This window comes from Mobula birostris, chromosome 11 (assembly GCF_030028105.1).
Source record: "Mobula birostris isolate sMobBir1 chromosome 11, sMobBir1.hap1, whole genome shotgun sequence".
NCBI classification, from domain to species: domain Eukaryota; kingdom Metazoa; phylum Chordata; class Chondrichthyes; order Myliobatiformes; family Myliobatidae; genus Mobula; species Mobula birostris.
In genome coordinates, this window is record NC_092380.1 from 91,259,082 (window position 1) to 91,275,064 (window position 15,983).

At 38.2% G+C, this 15,983-nt stretch overlaps 1 protein-coding gene across 1 annotated transcript in view; it reads right to left on the reverse strand.

The window, feature by feature from the left end:
• Positions 1 to 15,731, reverse strand: part of lgr4 (leucine-rich repeat containing G protein-coupled receptor 4) — a 161,433-nt gene extending 145,702 nt beyond the window's left edge. The window contains exon 1 of the mRNA XM_072272704.1: positions 15,292 to 15,731. Within this exon, the coding sequence (XP_072128805.1) occupies positions 15,292 to 15,545 (254 nt within the window). The 5' untranslated portion in view covers positions 15,546 to 15,731. The remainder of the gene's footprint in view (positions 1 to 15,291) is intronic.
• Between the last annotated feature and the right edge of the window lie 252 nt (positions 15,732 to 15,983).

A 15,983-nucleotide genomic window follows, 5' to 3' on the forward strand; every position in this document is an offset into this window, starting at 1 on the left:
TCTTCTCAAAAGAACCAGTGAGTTCCCATCTCCCACAACCCTCCTCTGGCTGTCATAACTGGTCCTCACTGTCAACAATTTCTCCCTCGGCTCCTATAACTTTCCCAAAACTCAAGGGGTAGCCATGGGTACCCACATTGGCACCACCCATGCATGCCTCTTCGGTGGCTTTGTAGTACAGTTCATGTTCCAAGCCTTCCCTGCTAACTTTTGCGCTACTTTGACGAATTCATTGTCAATACTTCATGCAACCATGCTGAGCTTGTCAATTTCATCAACTTTGCCTCCAACTTCCACCCTGCCCAAAAATTCACTTGGTCCATTTCTAATACCTCTCACCACTTTTGTGATCCCTGTCTCCATTTCTGGAGACAAAATGTCTACCAACATCTTTCATAAACCTACCATTTCCCACAGCTATCTTGACTCTACTTCTTCCTACCATGTTGCCTGTAAAAATATTATTTCCTTTCCTCAGTTCATCTGTCACCAGAATGAGGTTTTCCTTTCCAGGACACCAGAGATATCCTTCTTCAAAGTAGTTTTCCCTTCCTCCATTATTGATACTGCTCTCACCCAACCACCTCAATTTCCCAAACATCAGCGCTCACTCTATCTTCCCATAGCCTTAACAGGGATAAAGTTCCTCTTATCCTTACACACTGCCCCATGAGCCTCTGCATCCAACACATTATTAATGCAACTTTCAGTATCTTCTGCAGGATCCCATCACCAAACATCTTTTCCTCCCCAACCCTCTACAGGGTTCGTTCCTTCTACGATTTCCTGGTCCATTTGTCTGTCCCCACTAATCTCCCACCTGGCACGTATCCCTGCATGACAAAAATGCTACACCTCCCCATTCACCTCTTCCCTCAACTCCATTCAGTACCCCAAACAGTCCTTCCAAATGAGGCAACACTTCACCTGCAAATCTATCGGGGCTGTCTACTGTATCTAGTATCATGGAGGATGCAGCCTCCTCTACTTTGGCGAGACCTCCACTTCTGCCAAAAGCTGAATTTCCCAGTAGCCACCTATTTTTATTCCTAAACAACAGGAATTCTGCAGATGCTGGAAATTCAAGCAACACACATCAAAGTGTGTGCAGTTGACGTTTCAGGCCGAGACCCTTCGTCAGGACGAAGTCATCTTCCTACAGATGCTGCCTGGCCTGCTGCGTTCACCAGCAACTTTGATGTGTGTTATTTTTATTCCTACCCACATTCCCATTGCCGCATGTCAATCCATGGAACAAAGAGGCCATTCTCAGGGGTGGAGGAGGAACACTTCATTCCAGGCTTCCAACCTGATGTCATTAACATTGATTTCTCCTCCATTAATTTTTTCTCTTCTTTCCCCTTCCTCCTCTTCTTCCATTCCCCACTCTGGCCTCTTACCACTTTTCCTCACCTGCCTATCACCTCGTCCTTTCATTTCTCCCGTACATCAACTCTTCTATCAGATTCCTTTCTTTCCCAGCCCTTTACCTTTCCTACCACCAAGCTTCATCTATCACCTTCCAACTAGTCCTCCTTCCCCTCCCCACACCTTTTTATTCTGGCATCTACAGACTGCAGATGCTGGAATCAGGAGTAATAAAAACACACTACTGGAGAAACTCAAATCAGGCAGCATCCATAGGGGAAAAAAAAGGAAATGGTTGATGCTTCAGGTCAAGACCCGGCACTGTTTTATTTACTTTGTAGCCGAGTCACATGCCCCAGCTCATTTGTTGTGTAATGCTACTAAAAATTATAATATGCATTGTCTAAGATGTGTTCATTTAAATAGTTAATTTTTAAATAATCAACCTTTTGAAAAATAATTTAATAAATTTGATCACAAATGAGAAAATCTGCAGATGCTGGAAATCCAAGCAACACACACAAAATGCTGGAGCAACTCAGCAGGCCAGGCAGCATCCAGGAAAAGAGTACAGTCGACGTTTCAGGCCAAAAGGTCAACTACTCTTTTCCTAGATGCTGCTACTTATTGTAATATTGTCAAATGTTGTATAGCTTCACTATGCCCTCTAGTCCAATCCTCACTACACATCAGAACCCTGAGAAATGCTCAGGTGAAACCACACTTTTATCTGCAAAGTTTTCATCATAACTTGCCCCTCTGCTGATTTTTCTTTTTGCATCTATGCTTCCACGTTTTTATCCCATGGGTATAATTTGGATTTAAACAAGTTATTACATTTAGTCAAAGTGATGTGCGTTTAGCGTTTCTGTTCCTTTATTAGCCCTCAAGGCACTTTGCATAGATACAACTCCTTATTCATCAGATGAAGGATTCTGTAACTAAAAACCCAACCACTGAATCAGCCTCATCGATAGCAGCCATTTAGCAGCATTCTCTGATTTTTTTTTTTGGAAGTGTCTAAAATGTTATAGGAATACTGTATCTCAATGATGCTCGCCTGTACTAAAACACCTAGTACGGCCCACTTCTTATAACATTCCTCAAAATCATTTATATTTAATCAGTTGTGTGCATGTTTAATATTTTACAATGACAGAATAACCAAAAATCATTCAAGACTACAAAATCTGATTTCAAACTACAACAGCCTGAGAGTAATTTTGTGGATTTTAATTCATAGAAACAGTCAGATTTTAAGAATGCTTATTAGAATAAATGACCACAATAAATCCTACTGCCAAAGACAGAGCTGAAACTGTCAGGAAGCTACTAAGAGACAGGATGTCAGCTGTCACCACTAAAAAGGCACATTGTACAGAGATTGAATCCATTAGCTCTTTGACCAACTTTCTCACAATACTCATATACCAAACTTCACTTTTCTATTCTGGCCTGTCCTCAATGGTGCGCTAGGCTACGTTTACTTCATAATGAAGTAGAACCTAAAAATCAATTCCAAACAATATTTTTGAAAACCATGTTTAAAAGGTTAATTATCTTTAACAAAAAAAATCAAGCCAAATTTCAGAATTATTCAAACTCTTAACTGCAACATAATAACATCCACCCCACCCCCAAATTGCTGGCTCTTCATCCCAGGCCAACTAAAATTCACTAGAATCCAAAAAAAAAGCTATTAAAATTATACATTTGTTACCTTAGCAACTGTAAACTTTCTGCTTTTCTAAGTATTGGTGTCAACTTGTTACAGAGGTGGAAATTGTCCTCTTGTACCTTAAGTATCAATTATTTTTCAACATTAGCCAATGCTGCAAAGACAGTATTTAATTATGAGAGAGCAATCACAGTAGTTTCTTTCTTCACAAAATTCCATTTGCAGTTTGAAAAAAGATCTTCTCTCCTTAACCCAAGAACAAGGTCAAGTATAACACCAATTGAAATTCACTACTTTAGTGCACCCACTTTTGACTAACCTTCAAGAAAATATGCCCAAACTTCACACAAAATATCTTCGAGAACAAATGAACCAAGTTAATGTTCTTGAAAAAATTCATATGAATCGAGTGTAAAATTAATAGCTCAAGGATCCAAAACAACTCCTTAATGATAAGCAGACATAGTAATAGCAATATAACAGCTCTTTGTTTACCCTCAACTGAAATCATTTTCTCATCAGTCGTATAATAATCAAGACATTAACAGTCACTTCAGTTTTCACTAGTTTCTATACATCAAATTGCCTTCCAGTGGTCCCTTAACATCCAAATGCACAAAGCTTTACAAGGAAAACATCTTAATGATTCACTCAAATTCTCAACTAAACCTAAAATGGTTGAAAATTTCTATTTACCTTCAGTTTAATCTCCCATGCTTGCAGCTGCCCTTTGAAAGAAATTCAATAATTGGCTTCTTTCACCTCTGTTAGTCCAGAACAAAAGTGTCATTCAGTTTAAATTTACAAAATGCACCAATGGATGGTCAACTAGCAGAACCAACAGGGTGGAATAACAATAACTCTGTAGCATTTTCTTCCTTCTTTTGTTTAGCTTTTCAAAGCCGTTAATTAAGACTTACACAATGCACCCCCGTGGATTTTTTTTTATTTTGGGGCATTACATGCTTGTACATTTTTGTCCAGATAAAGGAGAATGAAAGTTTGAATCTCAAAACAGACACATTAAATTAGGTTAAGCTCAATTTGTAAAAAAAAGTCCATTTTACATTATATATGACTAAGGTGTCTATTTCATGATCTTGAAAAAACCTTGGATTCATTCTTCATGTAGGTGGGTGGAATAAGGTAGCAGGAGAGGCCCAGGATGGGGAAAGAGATTATGGAATAAAAGAGAAACCTGTAATTTAAACTCTAACTTTTGTCTTGATAGAGCCTAGACCATTTTGGCAAAATCCTGACTGTTCCGTTTTTCTTTTTCTTCATGATGAGACTGAGTGACAGACTAATGTGATTGCTTCTATTCATGGTTCACTGGGGGTGGTTTTGGGGGAGGGTGTTAAACAGGAACAAATGCCTAACAATGCATTCATTCTGAAGAGTAATTTTCAATCCGTCAAAGAGTAATCTGGCCCCATTCTATTGTAAATGTGTTTATTCTGTGGTAAGCAGCACTAGACCCGTTTCCACGCAGCAGCATGATAGAAAGATGGAGAATGCAGGCCACAAAACTCCCAGGCTTTTTCAAAAGGAGCCAACATAACAATCAACCTCAACATAACCTTTATTTTTTGTCTAGGAATTACTCCAACTCCAGATCTAATCGTGCATGGCTTTCTGAGAGGCTTCTGTACATTTCCCTCCATTGAGTCAACTATCGTTTCTGAGTCCTTTTAGCAAGTTCAGCTATACACACAGCTGACATCCCCTGCACATTTTATACCATTAACTTGTAATGCTCTTTTGAGAAGTAACAAATCCTATTACAGTAACATCTTTAAGAGACTTTCAAAAACTCACATATAAAGTTCAGCAAGAGGCTTAGTGAGACTGGTATTTAATTCGAGGTCTGGTCCACAATGTTGGTTTCCATACTTTTTTTGTCTTTTGGTGCTTACTGAGGGCTTTCCAAAAAAAAATCAACTACTTTCATATCAGTTGCTAGCAAATATGTTTTACTACTGCTGCAAGAATAGAATTCACAAACCATACAGAACAAAAATAGAAGTTTGATTACATAAAAAATGGTACCCAATGTCTTACTGACATCTAACAAGTTGGGACTAAATTTCAGTTAAATACCATACAGTTAGAATATCTAAGCCATTTTTGGTGCAAAATTCAAAAGAAAAAAAATTTACAACCATTCTTTGCCATTGCTAATGGAGTTTGCAATATGATATACTGCAATTAGTCAGAGCAGTAGAACCTCAGGACTAGTTCAAGGACTATAATTACACAGGAAGAGGGTAGCAAAGAACTAACACCAAACCAATAGTTTATTTATTGGCAAGGGAGGATTTTTACTGCATCAAATTTTCATCAGAATATGGTCAATAAACACTGGCATAAACAATTCAATGTATTAGCAATAAAAAGTATGTGAAAATCATTCAAATGTAAAAATGAACACAACAGCTAGTTTCCCGTGATGCAACAAAGTAAATATGTACCTCAGCCTTGAACTGGGCAATATGGAGCAATAAATCAGGAAGACACCATTCAAGTTGTTCTCATTACCTAATAGTAGGACAATGCAAAAGCTCATTCCTACATGATTTTTTGCCATTCTTGGTTTCTCTATAATGGCTGTAAACTAATTATCACCCACTATAGACAGCAAAATAATCCCACCCATGTCGATGGAACAGGAAATGAATGTTCTGTCCCAATTAGTGTAATAAATTTCAATTTTCAATGCATTTCCCTGTTACTGACAGCAACATTGCTAGCTACTACATACAATAATTACCGATAGGCAGAGTTTTATTTTCTGTATGTGGAAGGATAGAGATGCATTCTATCACCTCCTTTACATACCCCATGACAATTTCCATTTATATCTTTACTTTAAAAAGTTTTTACACATGCAATTTTACAGAAATTCTACACATTGATCCATCTAGGCAATTTATCCTTATTTATACTTAATGCACATTAACGTCAAACTGGCGCTGTATGAAAACCAATGAAACCTTAAATGTGCAAATATTAAACATTTGCAATAGTTCAGGGAAGTTAATCTATTGTGGAATAATAGGTGTGCAATAAAAGAGGGGCTGAAAACAGAGATAACTTCAATGTTTACTTCAACTACCAAGATAGCCTCAATAGTATAGCAGTTAGCAAGACACTATTAAAGCTCGAGGCGGAGTTCTGTGTTCAATTCCAGTGTACTCTATTAGGAGTTTGTACATCATCCTTGTGGAATGCGTGGGTTTTCCCCAGGTCCTCCGGTTTCCTCTCACAACCCCCTTGTTTGGAGTTGCTGGATAGCATGGCTCGAAGGGCTAAAGGGGCCTATTCCAAGCTCTATCTCTTAAAAAAAATAACGGTGGTCAAAGTAGGAACATTCTGCCAAATCAGATATCCAGCAAGTTTCCATATGTAGCAACAAACTGCTACTTTACTACCTTTCTAGAGCAAAGATGTTATATTTGGACATAAATCAATGTAATTTGTATCTTATTTACACATTGAGCTATTGCTCATTTGGGACTGGATTTGGATTGAAAAACTCAAATTGCCCCTTGACTCCAAAAGTTAATAGATAATGAAAGGTACATCATTAACCATAAAAACTGCAGATGCTGAAACCAATTAGTAAAATGTATTAAATTTTACAAGCAACAGTTTATCAATCAGGAGATTACTGGTTTGAATGTTAAGACTACATACTACTCAAATATTTTCACAAGTATGGGGTTGCTGAATTCACATGATCAATTGGAAATTGCGAGTTGCAGAAAAGCAGATTATCTCAACTTGGGAAAGGAGGGAAAATAAAATGAAATTTTAATTGTGTCTGATAAATGAGCATCTTGTGTTCCTATCATGCAGTGTTTCCTGCTACAAATAGCAAATATGAACAGTAAAAGACTGGCAAGTGGTCATATAGATCACTTAAAAATCATTAAGTAACAGACTTAAAATAATCATGAATACCACATGCCAGAATTAACATTCACACTAACATTTATGTACAATACTATATTAACACATACTATATTATCATAATCTTTTTAATGAAATTTCTCTTTTCTCATTTTAACATGCTTTCTCACGATTCAATGTAAATATTGGGTGCAAGTAACAAGCTGTCAACAACAGCAAACCAAATTTTGTAATTAGACCAAACCCTTTCCAAAAAATCTGATGGCTAATAAAAAGACAATATTGTATTTTTAATAAATAGGCAGCTTTTCAAGAACACTACAGACAGTTTAGAATAAAATCATTAGCAGAGGAGGTCTGCTAAACTTACTCCACACAAACAGGTACAAGTTATCTAAAAAGGAAGCTTAATTCACTGTGTGGTTTAATTGCTTACCGACTAACACTCCCTGAAAAACAAATTAAACATCTAGGCGTTTCCTGGGTGAAAGGCCACAGAACTCAATTACTGGAAGGAAATATCTCACTAGCCAAAGAGAATAATCAACCCTGCATGTCATTAACCACATCGAGATTTAAAGTCAACTTAATGAGGTGGAAAAAGGGGCAAACAAGGAAAAGGCAGACAGACAAAGTAACAACTTCAACAAGGCTTTCAGACTATTTATTCTTGATGGGATGACTTATTTGGAAAGAAAAGTAGGGGGATTTGTTGAACATAGTAACAGCACCAATTTCACATCCTGCAATCAAATGCTTAATAAAAGAAATCAGGAAATCTTGGCGTCCCCACAACTTCTGTAGAGCCTTCTACAACACTTGCTGGAAAACTGCCCTTGAAACTTCCAGACTTGCTCCAAGCTTCTATGAAGAACAATTTTGTCAATTATTAACCACTCTGTTAGTGTTTACTATTCCAGATTAAGGTGTTAAGAATACCTTTTTCCAAGCATTTATAAACAATGCAATGACTCAAAAACATGCACATAACACTGCTTCAACATAAAACCATACTAAAGACCAAAAATTAAATGCTGCTTTTCAATTTAACATCTTAAAATGCAAAGTCTTATGCAAGTACATGCAGTTTCAGACACCAAATTTACAGCTGCATGGGTTCTTCAAAATATCACTGGAAGATAGGTCAAAGCTGACCCCATGTTCTGAAACTGATGGTTATATGCAGCACAAATCACCAAGCTGTACCAACCTAAAAAGGGAAAGTGAAATATTCCATATGTTTTCTTTGTTACCAGCAAGGTTCCTGCCATAAAGCCCACATCAGCTTCCCTGTGGAGGGACCAGGTCAAGGGCCTGTGCAACTATTCATATGCAACCAAGTGGAAGCTAACAACTCATTTCAAAATGGATACTGTGAAGCTTGCCAGTAAACATTTTGCTGCAGTTTGCTTTTGTAATTTCTTTAAAATAATTAAGGGAAAAAGTTAAGTTATAAAATGTGTCCTGCCAATATGAAATATTTGGCTTTATATTATGAATTGAAAAGATTTTAAACTATATTCTTCATCACTGTTTCAATTCTTGTATTACACTTCCTGGCTAAGACAGGCAGAAGGCAATCCACTTGCAGGGTTCCAATGAACAGCAAGCAAATAAATCTACCAATGACTAATTGGACTTACCTGCCAATTTCTCTTTCCTCAAAGAAGCGTCAACTCTTACTTTCCTCTTGTTATATCACACACCCAATTTAAATGTCGCGAATATTATGATTAATCAGATGAGCCAAGTCACAAAATGCCATTCCTCCTTAAGCATTTGACAGATCACATTTGTATTTTAAATTGTTAAGCTTTACTAAAATGGATTCAGAGTGATTTAACAAGCATAATTATAAATGTAAAGCAACTTTCAGCTTGTCTACCACAAGACAAACTTCTTTGTAAACTTTTAGATATTTCTGAAGATAAATTTATCAAAGCAACAAGCTGAAATGTTGTATCACATAATCCAGTTCTAGAATTACAAAATGCAAGTTTAGATGAATTAATACTGTATAGACCAAGCCCAAATGACTACAGCAATCCTAACAATGTCAGACACCCAACAGCTACAATAATAAAAATGCAATTGGGCAATTACAATCAAGTTTTACGAATGTCACTTCCTAATTAAAATAATGAAAACATACAGATCAGAATTTAGGATTTGGTCATTTCACCAATTGGCTCTAAGCAAGTTTTTTTTTTGAAAAGAGTAAGTAACACCACTACCTTCCTTTTTCCCCCCATAATGCTCCAATTATCTTCCTTGTTCACTACTATAAAAACTTTTTTTTGAAAGTTATTAGGGAATCTATTTTGTCACCCTTTAAGCCAGTGCATTTCAGACATGTCAGATCAGTTTTCTACATCATGTACATTCAAAAATATGCTAGCCTGAAAACTCGCAGGTAATCTTTCTCATAAATAGCTTAAGCTGTAAATATCAATATGCTGTGTTACTAGATAATTTATTCACAGCAGCGTCCATAACATAATTGAGGGAGGAATGGACTAAATTCTAACCTGCTGTGAAACCAAATTACACACCACCACAACAAAACACTACGACTTATTCAAAGAGAATTGTACCATAAGCTCTGGAATACAGCTGCCAACCTTTAAAATTACAACAATTTTTTTCCAACACGTGCTCCAGCGTGATAGTAGATAACAAGTTATTTTAAAAGAACTGAAATGAATGCCAAATTTCATTGTTCAGGTTATCATTATTCAGATCATACAAATTAAGATCTATAGCCACTGGCAACCCTGCAGCAAATGGTCCCAAGCACAGTCGGCAGAGGAGGGATGGGCATGGAGAAGCAACCCATCTTAAAAATACAGAACTACAAAAATGGCAACAGAAGTTCCTAAAAACTCATCCTTGGGTGAGGAAGAATCTTTTGAAGATGGACTACACCTGGGGACAACTAGAAAGAATGGCCCAGGACAGGGAGATTCTAGGGAGCTGCTGTAGGCTGCCGATGCCCCAGTAGGGATGATGTTTAAGTAGTAAAGACCCAACCACTGGCAAAAGGATTTTGTTTGAAAAACATGAAATAATCTGAGGGCAGTTGTAAAGATACATTGAAGTTTTAAATTAAAATCCAAGTAATTGCTACATGCAATAAAAAAATTAGAAACATTCACTGTTCTGCCATATCATGGCCATTGTTTGAAATGTTACTCTTGTTGTATTTTAGAACCAAAGTAGTTCAGTAATCCTGCTCTGTGGCTGTTAGTTTGCAAAAAGAAAATATTCAATTTACCAAGAAATCCAACTGTTTTCCTTTTGCTGGTAGTTAACCATTTTAGACCTGATAACAATACCAGAATACCAAAGTAAAAAGCTAATATTTATATTTCAGGTCCTGGATTCCCTAATGTCTGTCAACTGTAATTATTAATCAATACTAGCCAGTTTAAAGCTGTGTAATTATAGTTGAGATGAAAGGGTGCATAACCACACTGTATAACTGAAATCCATCATCCCTGGTATGCATCAAATTACACAATTAAAATAGCAATCTGTTTTGAATTTACAAATAGTCAGAATAGTAGCAGTGACATAGAGCTTGCATGTCCCAGGGTTAGGAGAGAATGGAAGTAGTTGGCCAGGATTTACACTGTGTTCATTATCTAGGGAACATTAGTTGTGTAGACATCAGTTTTGCTCAGACTCTTTTCAATGTAATTTTTCTACCCAGAGTAGCCTGCCCGCATCTACAGTATTTCACATATAGAACTTAAATCAATTGCCAGAGAACAACACCGGGTGACACCATACCTCAGCAACAAGCTGCATCTTCAGAAGATTGAATACAAAAAAAAGATCCAAATCAATAGAACAGTTTCATTCATCTTCATTAACTTGTGGCTACAATGACTATTCAACACTTAGCAAAACAGACAAGATTTCAATACAATTGCTAAATATAGATGGATCATTACGTTTACACTACACTCCAGTCCACTACAAGCACACAGCACCATCCATTCAGCAAGTAGTCTGCAAGTTCACCCATTAAATATTCTGCAAGTTTAGTCAAGACAGTCAAATTAAGGTGGCAGAGCACCACAGTGATGAGGATGGACAATAAATGCTAGGCTAGCTGGAAGCACAACATTACGCACAGAAAGCTCTCAAACAAGGATCGCAAGGTTGCTCAAGTACACTGAATTGTAGTAACTAATTTTAAAAGATTAATGCAATACCTAAGTTTTCTTTCTTTTGTTTTACAATAGATCGTGGAAATGCGTTAGCCAGAAAATATTTTTATTAAGGCAGTTTTATGCATAGCTCCAGTTTTTAAAAAAACACATCAGCATTCTTATCGTAAGAATTATTGAAGATTCTACCCTGGAACAAAGCTAGAAAATCTACAGATTTCAACCCCGCCCCCCCCCCCCAATTTCTTTTGTCAAATAGTACAAATACAAGAAACAACAGGAATTTTGCAGATGCTGGAAATTCAAGCAACACACATCAAAGTTGCTGGTGAACGCAGCAGGCCAGGCAGCATCTGTAGGAAGAGGCGCAGTCGACGTTTCAGGCCGAGACCCTTCGTCAGGACTAACTGAAGGAAGAGTGAGTAAGGGATTTGAAAGTTGGAGGGGCAGGGGGAGATCCAAAATGATAGGAGAAGACAGGAGGGGGAGGGATAGAGCCAAGAGCTGGACAGGTGATAGGCAAAAGGGGATACGAGAGGATCGTGGGACAGGAGGTCCGGGAAGAAAGACAAGGAGGTGGGGGGGGGGCCAGAGGATGGGCAAGAGGTATATTCAGAGGGAGAAAAAGGAGAGTGAGAGAAAGAATGCGTGCATAAAAATAAGTAACAGATGGGGTACGAGGGGGAGGTGGGGCCTTAGCGGAAGTTAGAGAAGTCGATGTTCAAATATTCCGTCTGGGTAGCCTCCAACCTGATGGCATGAACATCGACTTCTCTAACTTCCGCTAAGGCCCCACCTCCCCCTCGTACCCCATCTGTTACTTATTTTTATGCACACATTCTTTCTCTCACTCTCCTTTTTCTCCCTCTGAATATACCTCTTGCCCATCCTCTGGCCCCCCCCCCACCTCCTTGTCTTTCTTCCCGGACCTCCTGTCCCACGATCCTCTCGTATCCCCTTTTGCCTATCACCTGTCCAGCTCTTGGCTCTATCCCTCCCCCTCCTGTCTTCTCCTATCATTTTGGATCTCCCCCTGCCCCTCCAACTTTCAAATCCCTTACTCACTCTTCCTTCAGTTAGTCCTGACGAAGGGTCTCGGCCTGAAACGTCGACTGCGCCTCTTCCTACAGATGCTGCCTGGCCTGCTGCATTCACCAAATGCAAGAAAGTTCATTAGCTTGTTGGCTACTTTGGCAAGGATGTTTGGAATTATGAACCTACAACAAAAGCCATGAACTTTTGTTTGAAATCAATACTTTATTGCAATGTGGCTAGAAAAGTCTAAAATATGGGTTTGCCACTGAATCCAATTTATGAATGTTGATGATGTTACTGCACAAATGGTTCTACTTTTTGAGAGCTGAGGCATTTCCTCTCTTCAAAACCATGATCATAAAAAAAGGTATTCTAATCAAAGGAATAACTAAAATAATAGTACATGAAGGACTAACTACATTTTAAAATATTCCAATTTGCAGCATGTGATGTAAATGAAGCACATCAGTGACCATTAATTACAGCAAACAGTAATAATCCTTGAATTATACAAGGCTTCAGACAGTTATTCTGGAAAAGGTGGCCTCAAAATAATTAGTGGTTTTATGAATCCTGCAGTCTGATTGACTGACGATTATAGTGCATCATTAGCAGCCTTTTCTAGCATAATTTACTTTCTGCTGTTAAATATTTATCACACGTCTTGTTTTTAAGGACATCATTCTGGCCATGAGCCCAATTAACCTACTAACCCGTAGGTCTTTCAAATGTAGGAGGAAACCACAGCAGCCGGAGGAAACCCACACAGTCACAGGGAGAATGCACATACACCTTGCGGACAGCAGTGGAAATTGAAGCCAAGTTGTTGCCTCAAGAGTATTTTGTTACTCCTTCCATAAAGAAGCACAATAGAAAGCATGCTCCTCAATACTATTAAGGTCCATTGAAAGACCTAGGAATTGTATGGACAAAACTAAAAAAACACTTGAATTGGAAGGCATCATAATTTTAGAATTATTTTCCACTATATTCCTTTTCTAGGGTATAAATATATTTTGCATTCTTCAGAATTGAATTTTCCATTAAAAAAAAGCACACAGGATACCATTTTCTAAATAAGTATCCAAAAACTATACGAATGGAAAATTGTGATGAACAAGTTATTACTCTGACATTCTCAATGAAATGTGTTGTGTAAAAATCTATTTTAGAATTTTACTGTAACATTAATAGACCATTTAACTGTGCAAGGGCAAACATGGATTCTGTCAAAATAAGCACTCGATTAAGTTACTCTACCCTGCTGATTATCAGTAATGCACAAGTAATTTTCAACTGCTCATGCTTTTTAAAAATCTTTGTACACAAAACATAGTCAAGATTAACAGACCGTGACATTCATGTGTCTTTCGAAGTATCACAAATAACCAAATCAGGACACTTTTAACAGCTATAGGAAACAATTTTCTTTCAAGTGCAGCAAGTTGATAAATGTAGGAAGTAATATTTACAATTGTTGTTTATATAAAGAAAACATTGTCTATACTAAAAACATCTTCAAAAGATGTGTTAAAAATAAAATCATTAAGGTTTTTGACATCTGGGTATTAACAAATGAATTTAGCAAGATATATATTATATATAGATAGATATAATTATTTTTTTTTTTTTAAAAAGGACAGTACATTTCTTTGTAGAGAAGTTAACCCAATGCAGCAGAGGCCATTATTTGGAATTCTTGCATTGCAAATTCAAGTTGTAGACTCTGATACCATTTCCCTCCCGCCCAGACTTTCTGATCTGGCAAGAATTGAAACACAAAAAGGTGAAACTAGAAAACATTTGAACAACAAACTCATTCTGGAATTGATCTCCGTTCAAAACAAAACATGCTAGTAGGTAATAAGCAGAACTGCTTGACTTCCTTACTTGAAATTAGGGAACTAAAAAAAGTGGAGGGCTATTACACTTGAACAATTCCAGGGAGGAAAAAATTCACAATATGTAATGGTGCTGTACTACTTGTTCAATTATTTAACATAATTATTCATGTTCAATATATATATATTGCGACAAGCAAAGCAACACTTTGCAGCAAAGTGGCCTGGCAACCAGAATTAAATTGCCCATTTACATGGTTGTCTTTAGAGGTGAGGGGTTCTGAAAGGGGAGCCTCACATGTGCAGATAAAACACAGAGCTTACCAGCATTTAACCACTGCTGAAATTCTTATTGCAACAAGTCCACAGATTTTACAAAATTTACCTATTTCTAAAAAGCTTCACAACTTTAATAACTATTTAACTGTTTTCCTGCCAAATCCATTTCCTACTGACATCAAACGACTAACTTTGACAAAATCAGCAGCGTCATTCAGGAGGTTAAAATTTGTGTGGTCTTTAAGAATCGCTCAGTGCTAAAGCCAAAACATTTAACACAACTGATGCTCTGGAACATGTAAATTCTTCAATTTAAGATTCTTACTTGAAAACGGATTACTAGTCAGAAGGAACGACATTGTTTTAATAATAAAAGAACAACTGCGCAAAGCAAAACCTTAAAAACAAAAAAAAAGTTTACATCAGAGCCTATACAGGATACATTTCAACAAATGTCCAAGACACTGGGCCTGTTAATAGTGATTTGTAATGTAAAACAAAATTGTTAAGTGAATATGGATAGTTTAATTAAATACGAAATCTGACACACACCTATTAAACCAGGTAATGAAAAATGACATTTACCAAAAATACTTCCTATTACTGCTACAAGTATTTTCAAAACACATTATAATTATGTACCATATGGGGGGGGGGGGGGGTAATGAAGTTCCAACAAACAATTAGCTTTTGTCCTCAACTATTTCAAGTTGGAAATTTCTTGCTATAATCCTACGTGACAAGTAGAGCCACAAAGGTTCATACTTTGGTTCCTATAGATAGCTTTCAGGATACTTCACGATTAATATTTACTGCAATCTCAATTACGGGTATTGCAACAAATAAAGACTAATTTTCCCTCATTCATACTGCGTTAAGATAAGCCAAGGTTTTCTGATTTAAATCTAAACACACCCAGTGACAGCACCACTGCACGGCATGGTATCACACCTTTGATGCAAGAGACTGCAACACCTTGGATTTGTGGCTCAACTCTACTTACAAAAAGAAGGTGTAGATGCCGAGGCCTTGCGGGACGGTGGTGAGCGCTCGACCGGAGCAGTCGACTCTTCGCGGAGAATCGCTGTCGCCTTCACAGAGGCACACGGCCGGGCACGGAGCAGCCACATTCTCGGCGCGTCTGCCGCTCGATCCCAGCCAGATCAGCAGCAGAAGCAGCGGCCGGAGGAGGAGCCGGGGAGCCGGGCAGCGTCGTCCCGGCACCGGCCGCTGGCACCGAGCACACCACGGGCACATGGGATGAAAGGAAAATATTCTTCTTCTTCTTCTCTCTCTCTTCAAAAGGCACACTGAACGATGGACGGAGGCTAATTAAATCCCCCCCGTCTATATTCTGGTCCTACCCTGCGAGCCAGCAACCGCCACTAACACCAACCACTCGCTCCGGAAAGCTGAGCTCCGCACCGCCGCCGCTCGGTAAACAGCTGACGTGCGACCCCGCCGAGGAGACGACGATCCAACGGCCGAGCCCCTCTCCCGTCGTTATTGGATACGCCGCGAGTCGTGGGGCGGGGCCAGCGACTTGACTGACACCCCGGCTGCTGCTCTTTGCTCCCTCACCCCCATGCCCACCACCACCCCCATAGGCATTTCTTACAATTAACCTGAAACTGTGCGCGCTGATTTCACGCGTTTATGTTGTACCAACTTTTTTTAAAAAACCACGACGTGAAT